Source organism: Gymnoscopelus microlampas (genome assembly GCF_963454915.1).
Source record: "Gymnoscopelus microlampas genome assembly, chromosome: 19".
In the NCBI taxonomy this organism is placed as follows: Eukaryota; Metazoa; Chordata; class Actinopteri; order Myctophiformes; family Myctophidae; genus Gymnoscopelus; species Gymnoscopelus microlampas.
The window spans coordinates 41776143-41786425 of record NC_139956.1 but is presented as its reverse complement, the minus strand read 5'-3'; the positions used below and the strand labels follow the sequence as shown (position 1 = coordinate 41786425).

The window sequence follows — 10283 nt, the reverse complement described above, 5'->3', positions numbered from 1 at the left end:
TACGACCGAAGTTACGTTTCCGAACTTTTTTTGAGCAGTTTATAAGCTCATAGCCCGGCACTCGGCACTATGAGCTTGTATATCTGCTATTTTAGAATAGCAAAAGAAATCTAAAGTGACATAGATACGTTCCCGGTCTTAATGGGTTAACTCTAACATGTTTTAAACAACATAAATAAAAGAACAAATAACAACAGACAACCAAGATGATGATGATGATGATCATCATCATCTTCATCTTCATCATGATCATCATCAGACAATGTCATAACAACAAAGTCCTAGACAGACAGACAGACAGACAGACAGACAGACAGACAGACAGACAGACAGACAGACAGACAGACAGACAGATGTTTACAGACGTACAGAAGTGGGTGATTTTTTTTTTCTAGTGTTCTCCATCATTTGCAGTTTTCATGAGAAGACAGAGGATAGATGTAGAGTAGAGCAGGAGAGATAAGAAAAAACAAAAAATAAAATTTGATGATAAACTCCCGTGGTCGCTAGTTTGAGTCGTGGCGGGGGTCTATCACTTTCTGTTTCTTTTTCCTCGGTAGCTTTCACTGTTTTAAAATACTTGCTTAAAAATGCACACTTTGCAGCTAGCACAGATAGCTCTTGTATCCTCTCATTAGATCCAATAATCAACAATATATACAGATTGTGTATGTCATAGCATGCAGACAGACAGACAGACAGACAGACAGACAGACAGACAGACAGACAGACATATAGAAAGATAGATGATAAATAGATTGTTAATAAATGTCTGTAAAGATTATTGTCATTGTTGAAGTCATGTTTGTTACCTGAACAGATCACCTCCAGTCTAGTGGAAGAAAGAGACCCATATGTTCCACACTCCGTCAGTGAAGACTCAGAACCAACACAGGTAAATGTAATCGCCCATACATGTTGGCGTGTAAAACCGAAACTTATTTTCTCTGAAACAGCAGAGCCACAGTCCAGCTGTCTACACACCACAGCTGATGAGTTCTGGTTCCACTCAGTAAAACCACCCACCACCACTGGTCTCCACTCTCCCTGGTGCTTCATCTCCAGTCTACCAGTACAGTGGCTGGCTCCTCCCACCAATCTGACATCATCAGACTCTGTAGAGAGAAAAGAGAGTAACCAGTGAAATATTCATATTTGAACAATAAAATACTAATCAAAAAAATATAGTTTGTCTTTTACCTGAGCAGGTGAGTCCAACAGTCTTGTCAGGTGAGCAGGTGTTTCTTGTTGAGTCTGAGGTTCCACAGTCCATAAGAACAGACTCGTTGCCTTCACACTGGAACTCTTTGGTCCACATTGGAGCCTTCACTTCTCCATAGAGCGCCCCCTGGAGGACTGAAGAAGCCCCACAGTCAAGCTCCCTACAGACCACCTCTGCATCCTGCTGGTCAAAGTCACCTTCACACACTGAGACCCACGACTGATTAGACTTCACCTCCACTCTGCCTGAACACACACTAGTCCCATTCACCAACCTCACTGACTCTGAAGAGAGAGAGAGAGAGAGAGAGAGAGAGAGAGAGAGAGAGAGAGAGAGAGAGAGAGAGAGAGAGAGAGAGAGAGAGAGAGAGAGAGAGAGAGAGAGAGGAGAGAGAGATGATTTCACCATCATTGGTTTAGCATAAATTCATGTTTTTTTAACATCATGTTTTCTATCAATATGTTGGATTCATGTTAATGTGTATTTTCAGACATTCGACCACTTAAACTCAATACTTAGTAAACTTCACCTTTGGCTCTGTTCTTGGCCCGCTCTTTTTTCCCTGTATACCAAACCTCTTTAACAAAAATAGCAGATCTACAAGCTGACAACGTGTCGCAGAAGCTTGTAGATCAGCTATTTTCTGATCTACTGATCTATATGTTGCTATATATATCAGTGATTCTTAAACCCTTTCTTGTCAAGGACCCCCAAAACTATATGTATTTGGCCGCGGATCCCCATCTAAAAATATTTTGTTCCACAGGCCCCCCAGAGGCAAAGATTTTAGTTAAAAAGTGTATATATATTCAAAGATTTGCACAAATGTTCACAACTTTCTTTTTCAAAAATAGCAGATCTACTAGCTCATAGTTCAGAGTGATACAAATGTGTTCCTGGTCTTAATGGGTTAACTCTAACATTTTTTAAACAACATAAATAACAGAACAAATAACAACATACAACCAAGATGATGATGATCATCATCATCATCAGACCATGTCATAACAATAACGTCCTAGACGGACGGACGGACGGACGGACGGACAGACGGACGGACGGACGGACGGACGGACGGACGGACGGACGGAGACAGACAGACAGACAGACAGACAGACAGACATGTACAGACGTACAAGAAGTGGGTACAATATTTTTTTTCTAGTGTTCTCCATCATTTGTAGTTTTCATGAGAAGACAGAGGATAGATTTAGGGTAGAGCAGGAGAGATAAGAAGAAAAAAGAAAATAACACAGGTCAAATAATCAACAATATACAGATACGGACAGATAGACAGATAGATAGATAGATTTAACAAGCATACGTAACCAGGGTCCCACTGGTGTCTATACACTTCAAATCCTCTACAGCAAATATTTTAGCCAAACATAGTCGATCTACAAGCTCTGCGAAGCGTTGTGCGCTTGTAGATCGTTATGTGCTTGTAGATCAGTTTTACTGCAAACATTGACTGAAAAGATTATTGTCATTGCTGAACTCATTGTTTGTTACCTGAACAGATCACCTCCAGCCTCTCAGTGGAAATAAAAGACCCATTTGTTCCACACTCCGTCAGTGAAGACTCAGAACCAACACAAGTAGATGTAATCTTCCATGCATATTGACCTGTAAAACCCAAACTCCTTTTCATTGAAACAGCAGAGCCACAGTCCAGCTGTCTACACACTACAACTGATGAGTTCTGGTTCCACTCAGATGTACCATCCACTGGTCTCCACTCTCCCTGGTGTTTCAACTCCAGTCTACCAGTACAGTGACTGACTCCTCCCACCAATCTGACATCATCAGACTCTGTAGAGAGACAAGAGAGTAACCAGTGAAACATGAATATTTTCACTATAAAATAATAATACAAAAGTGTAATTTGTCTTTTACCTGAGCAGGTGAGTCCAACAGTCTTGTCAGGTGAGCAGGTGTTTCTAGTTGAGTCTGAGGTTCCACAGTCCAGGAGAACAGACTCGTTGCCTTCACACTGGAACTCTTTGGTCCACATTGATACGTTCACCTTTCCATAGAGCGCCCCCTGGAGGACTGGAGAAGCCCCACAGTCAAGCTCCCTACAGACCACCTCTGCATCCTGCTGGTCAAAGTCACCTTCACACACTGAGACCCACGACTGATTAGACTTCACCTCCACTCTGCCTGAACACACACTAGTCCCATTCACCAACCTCACTGACTCTGGAGAGAGGGAGAGAGAGAGAGAGAGAGAGAGAGAGAGAGAGAGAGAGAGAGAGAGAGAGAGAGAGAGAGAGAGAGAGAGAGAGAGAGAGAGAGAGAGAGAGAGAGAGAGAGAGAGAGAGAGAGAGAGAGAGAGAGAGAGAGAGAGAGAGATTAACCACATGATGAAGTAATCCATTATAGCAGGGTTCAGCAGTTTCTATATATCTTCTATTCATGGTGAATGTTCCTCCCAGAATAGGGATAATATTGGGTTCAAGTGATTCATGTAATAAAATAAAGACATAAAACAATCACAAAGATTTGAGGGCCCCCCAGTAGTGACACTGAGGATCTCCGAGGGACCCCGGACCCCCTGTTGACCATTATATTATAGTGTATACTGAACTTTGAACACAACAGAGACAAGTACTTGTAGAGAGATGAACTAAAATAACATACAATTAACTCTTATATTTAAAACAAACAACAAATAAGAACAGACAACCAAGATGATGATGTCGATGATGATATCATCATCATCATCGTCATTATCAGACCATGTCATAACAATATGGACGGACGGACAGACAGACAGACAGAAAGACTGATTTAACCAGGGTCACACAGGTGTCTATGCCAAGACTTACTTATACCCCTCTGCATCAACTCTTTTTGCCAAGAATAGTCGATCTACAAGCTCTGTAAAGCGTTGTGCGCTTGTAGATCTGTTATTTTCTGCAAACATTCACCCCAAAATAGGGATGCTAGTGTTCATGTGGTTAATAAATGACTGAAAAGATTATTGTCATTGTTGGAGTCATTGTTTTTTACCTGAACAGATCACCTCCATTCTCTCAGTGGAAGTAACAGACCCATGTGTTCCACACTCCGTCAGTGAAGACTCAGATCCAACACAGGTAGATGTAATCACCCATACAATTTGACTTGTAAAACCCAAACTTATTTTCATTGAAACAGCAGAGCCACAGTCTAGCTGTCTACACACTACAGCTGAGTTCTGGTTCCACTTAGATGTAACACCCACTGGTCTCCACTCTCCCTGGTGTTTCATCTCCAGTCTACCAGTACAGTGACTGGCTCCTCCCACCAATCTGACATCATCAGACTCTGTGTAAAGACGAGAGAGTAACAAGTGAAATATTACAATTTGAACAATAAAATAATAATCACAACATGTAGTTTGTCTTTTACCTGAGCAGGTGAGTCCAACAGTCTTGTCAGGTGAGCAGGTGTTTCTAGTTGAGTCTGAGGTTCCACAGTCCAGGAGAACAGACTCGTTGCCTTCACACTGGAACTCTTTGGTCCACATTGGAGCATTCACATCTGCATAGAGCGCCCCCTGGAGGACTGAAGGAGCCCCACAGTCAAGCTCCCTACAGACCACCTCTGCATCTTGCTGGTCAAAGTCACCTTCACACACTGAGACCCACGACTGATTAGACTTCACCTCCACTCTGCCTGAACACACACTAGTCCCATTCACCAACCTCACTGACTCTGAAGAGAGAGAGAGAGAGAGAGAGAGAGAGAGAGAGAGAGAGAGAGAGAGAGAGAGAGAGAGAGAGAGAGAGAGATTAACCAGATGATTAATTAGTCAAGTATTATAGCAGGGGCCTTCAACGTTGTTCATGCTAAGGGCCCCTTAGCTGAGAGAGAGATGAAGCATGCACTCCAACATATTATATGAGATGATGTTGCAAATTACACTTTTTTCATAGAGGTCATATCATATATTTCACTATCATTAGTTTAGTGTAAACTAAGTTTTTTTCAACCTGGTGTTTTCTATCAATATGTTGGATTCATGTTAATGTGTATGTTCAGACATTTGACCACTTAAACCCACAATACTTAGTAAACTTGACCTTTGGCTTTGTTCTTGGCCCGCTCTTTTTTTCCGTGAACACCAAACCTCTTTGACAAAAATAGCAGATGTACAAGCTGACAATGTGTCACAGCAGCTTGTACATCTGCTATTTTTGGTGAATGTTCCTCCCGACATAGGGATAATATAGGGTTCAAGTGATTCATGTAAAAAATAAAGAAAGAAAACAATGAGAAAGATTTGGTGGACCCCTGTTGTGACACTAAGGACCCCCAAGGGGTCCTGGACCCCCTGTTGAAGATCATTATATTATAGTGTATACTTAACTCTGAACACAACAGAGACAAGTACTTGTACAGAGATGAACTCAAACAACATACAGTTAACGCTAACACTTTTTAAACAACATATATAACAACAAATAACAGACAACCAAGATGATAATGATCATCATCATCAGACGGGGTCATTATCATTAGTGGGGTGATTGAGTGCAGCTTGAGTGATCACAATATCATTTTCTGCACTTGGAAGATTCACGGTTACATGTCGGCTTTCCGACATGTCGCCTTTCCGACGGTTACTAACCCTATACCTAACCCTCACCCTAACCCTAACCGGGTGCATTTCTCCTTTCCGACATGTCGCCTTTCCGACGTTGACGAACCCTATACCTAACCCTAACCCTAACCCTAACCGCACGCGGAAGCCACTAGTCGGAGTGGTGAGATGTCGGAATGGAGAGTGAACACCACCCTAACCGCACGCGGAAGCCACTTAGTCGGAAAGGCGACATGTCGGAATGGAAGCAAGCCCCCAAGATCCACAGACGTGGAGCTTATTGTCACAGGACGATCAGCTGCAGATCTGTGAAACACAAGTGATCTTCTAACAACACCTCTTGAAAAAATGGACTGGTTCCATGTCCTAAATTGCACCTCTGCGGAGGAGTCCTGGTCCTGTTTCAAAAAAGCTTTTTTTGTGTGTACTTGATAACATCGCACCCACAAAGGTGGTGAGGGTCAAAGCAAGCACAGAACCTTGGATGAAGGGTGACATTTTGAATGCCATCAAACTCAGGAACAAAAGCTACTGGGGTTCAGGAAAAACAAAAGTGAGCAGCTACTTGAAAAGTGCAGAAAACTATGTAATGTAGTTACTAAATTGATCAGAAATGCCAAAAAGAACTTCTTAAATGAGAACATAGAGGCAAATAAAAGCCACCCACAAAAACTGTGGGAGGCACTAAAACAATTAGGCTGCAACGGAAAAATTCAGACAAAATCTACAAAGATTTGCATTATCTCAAGTGGCTCGCTCATTACCGACAAGCAATTGGTAGCAGACTGTTTTAACAGTTTCTTCACCACAGTTGCAACCCAGTTGGTAAGCAAACTCCCTCAGCATTCAGGTCTGTATGGCCCTGATCACATTCAAACTCACTATGAGAAACTAGGGGCTAAAAAAAGATTCCTTCTCATTCAAACCTGTAATGACTGATGATATGCAAAACAAACTCCTTGCCCTACAGCCAAAAACGGCCACCAGCCTTGACAACATCCCCACCAGATTCCTGAGAGACGCAGCGGTCTCCATTGCTCCCATAGTAGCCCACATTACAAACGTATCCATCAGTCAGTGTCACGTCCCACAAGAATTCAAGTTGGCAAGAGTAATTCCTCTATATAAAAAAGGAAGCAAAATACATCCTGGCAACTATAGGCCTGTTTCCATCCTTTGTTCCATCTCAAAGGTTATAGAGCGATTAATCCAAGAACAAATCAACAGCTACCTCGGCGAGCGTAAACTGTTGTTTGAATTCCAACAGTTTACCAGGAACCATGTCCTCATCCCTCCCAGTGAGCTGTGGGGTTCCTCAAGGCAGCATTCTAGGGCCGTTACTGTTCCTACTATACATTAACGACATGAATGCTGCCTGTAACTGCAAACTGTTCCTGTTCGCTGATGACTCGGCACTCCTGATCTCGGGTGAGGACAAGTTGCAAGTTGAGGAAGCTCTCAGCTCTGATCTCTCAAAAATTCGTACCTGGCTTACCTATAACAGTCACTACACCTTGAGAAAACTGAATCCATTCTCTTTGGGACCAAACATTCCCTCAGTAAGATGAAGGTAAATTACTTCAAGGTCAAAGTCGATGACACAATCATCTCTAGCAAAAAAGAGATGACCTATTTGGGATGTATTCTTGACAAATACCTGACAGGTGAAAGAATGGCAACAAAGGTGGTCAAAAGAGTAAACCAGAGAACCAGATTTATGGGCAGAGTTTCCTCTTTTGTCAACCCTCAGGCCCTAAGGACCCTCTCAGGGGCCCTGATTCAGCCCCTTTTTGACTATGCTTGCTCCTCTTGGTACTCCAACACCTCAGTGACACTGACGACTAAGCTTCAAACCTCCCAAAACAAACTGATTCGACTACTTCTCAGACTGGGGCCCATGACCCACCTCTCTCCCACTCACTTTGCCAGCCTAGGCTGGCTCAGGGTGGAAGACAGGGTTAAACAACTAAAAATGGGACTGGTCTTCAAAATCGTAAATGCAGATTTGCCTGAAATGCCCCCTATACCCGCATATCTCTCTAAATACCTCCAAAAAGTTAGTGACACCCACAGTCATGAAACTAGAGGGAGCGTAAACAACAATCTGGTACCATCCACCCATAAAACAAACATGGGCAAATTCTCCTTCTACAGCACGGCCACCAAGGTATGGAATAGTCTAACCCCATCCCTCAAAAAATGCAGTTCGCTGGGCTCATTTAAAACAGCCCTAAAAACTCATCTTTCTGGAGGCCATAAGAGGAGGTAGTACCAGTTTCCCAGTAGACAGACAACCCCCCTCCCCTTTTTTTTATGTTTTTTTTTTTTTTTTTTGTACATAGTGGTATTTTTTCTCTGTATTTCTATGTTGATTTTTGAACTGTGTGGTTGCTACTATATAAATAAAAAAAATGTCTATGAAATTAATTCAAGGACCCCAACGGAAACAAGGCCGCAAGGACTTTTTTGGTCGGACCTTTTAGACAAAAGTATTATAAATATAACTGTGTTGTTTTACATGCCTAATAAAAATTCAATCAATCAATCAATCAGACCATAACAATATCATACAAATAAAGTCCTAGACAGACAGACAGACAGACAGACAGACAGACAGACAGACAGACAGACAGACATATAGAGAGATATTTAATAGATATAAATAGATGATTAATAAATTACTGTAAAGAATATTGTCATTGTTGAAGTCATTGTTTGTTACCTGAACAGATCACCTCCAGTCTGTAAGTGGAAGTACGAGACCCATCTGTACCACAATCCGTCAGTGAAGACTCAGAACCAACACAGGTAGATGTAATCGTCCATAAATATTGACGTGTAAAACCCAAACTTCTTTTCATTGAAACAGCAGAGCCACAGTCCAGCTGTCTACACACTACAGCTGATGAGTTCTGGTTCCACTCAGATGCACCATTCACTGGTCTCCACTCTCCCTGGTGTTTCATCTCCAGTCTACCAGTACAGTGACTGACTCCTCCTACCAATCTGACATCATCAGACTCTGTAGAGACAAGAGAGTAACCAGTGAAACATGAATATTTTCAATACAAAATAATAATCCAAAAATGTAGTTTGTCTTTTACCTGAGCAGGTGAGTCCAACAGTCTTGTCAGGTGAGCAGGTGTTTCTAGTTGAGTCTGAGGTCCCACAGTCCAGGAGAACAGACTCGTTGCCTTCACACTGGAACTCTGTGGTCCACATTGGAGCATTCACTTCTCCATAGAGCGCCCCCTGGAGGACTGAAGGAGCCCCACAGTCAAGCTCCCTACAGACCACCTCTGCATCCTGCTGGTCAAAGTCACCTTCACACACCGAGACCCACGACTGATTAGACTTCACCTCCACTCTGCCTGAACACACACTAGTCCCATTCACCAACCTCACTGACTCTGAAGAGAGAGAGAGAGAGAGAGAGAGAGAGAGAGAGAGAGAGAGAGAGAGAGAGAGAGAGAGAGAGAGAGATTAACCAGATGATTAATTAGTCCAGTGCTATAGCAGGGGCCTTCAACGTTTTTCATGCTAAGGGCCCCTTAGCTGAGAGAGATGAAGCAGGGACCCCAACATATTATATAAGATGATGTTGCATATTCAACTTTTTCATAGAGGTCATAGATTTAACTATCATTAGATTAGTGTAAGTTAAGGTTTTTTTCAACCTGGTGTTTCCTATCAATATGTTGGATTCATGTTAATGTGTATTTTCAGACATTTGACCACTTAAACCCTCAATACTTAGTAAACTTGAACTTTTGGCTCTGTTCTTGGCCCGCTCTTTTTTCTCCGTACACCAAACCTTTTTGCCATAAATAGCAGATCTACAATCTGACAACACGTCGCAGCATCTTGTAGATCTGCTATTTTCGGTGAAGGTTCCTCCCAGAATAGGGATAATATAGGGTTCAAGTGATTCAAAGAAAGGAAACAATGACAAAGATTTGGCGCCCCCCTGTAGTTACACTAAGGATCCCCAAGGGATCCTGGACCCCCTGTTGAAGACCATTATATTATAGTGTATACTGAACTCTGAACACAACAGAGACAAGTACTTGTACAGAGATGAACTCAAATAACATACAGTTAACTCTATTATTTTTTAAACAACATGAATAACAGAACAAATAACAGAGAACCAAGATGATGATGATGATGATCATCATCATCATCATCATCAGACCATGTCATAACAATAACGTCCTTGACAGACATACAAACAGACAGACAGAGAGACAGATACATGTTTACAGACATACAGAAGTAGGTGATTATTTTTTTCTAGTGTTCTCCATCATTTGTAGTTTTCATGAGAAGACAGAGGATAGGTGTAGAGTAGAGCAGGAGAGATGAGAAGAAAAAAGAAAATAACACAGGTCAAATAATCAACATTATATAGAGATTGTGTGTGTAGTAGCATGCAGACATACGGATAGACAGACAGACAGACAGACAGAC

The 10283-nt window shown here is 42.1% G+C and overlaps 1 protein-coding gene across 1 annotated transcript; it reads right to left on the bottom strand.

The window, feature by feature from the left end:
* Nucleotides 1–808: 808 nt before the first annotated feature.
* On the bottom strand, nt 809–8674 carry LOC311034526 (CD5 antigen-like; the record flags this gene model as incomplete). The annotated part of the gene is made up of 6 exons (XM_084042405.1): nt 809–832; nt 916–1115; nt 1201–1498; nt 4452–4534; nt 4619–4924; nt 8536–8674. The coding sequence occupies 6 exons, from the start codon at nt 8672–8674 to the stop codon at nt 809–811; spliced, it is 1050 nt and encodes a 349-aa protein (XP_083898531.1).
* Nucleotides 8675–10283: the final 1609 nt, after the last annotated feature.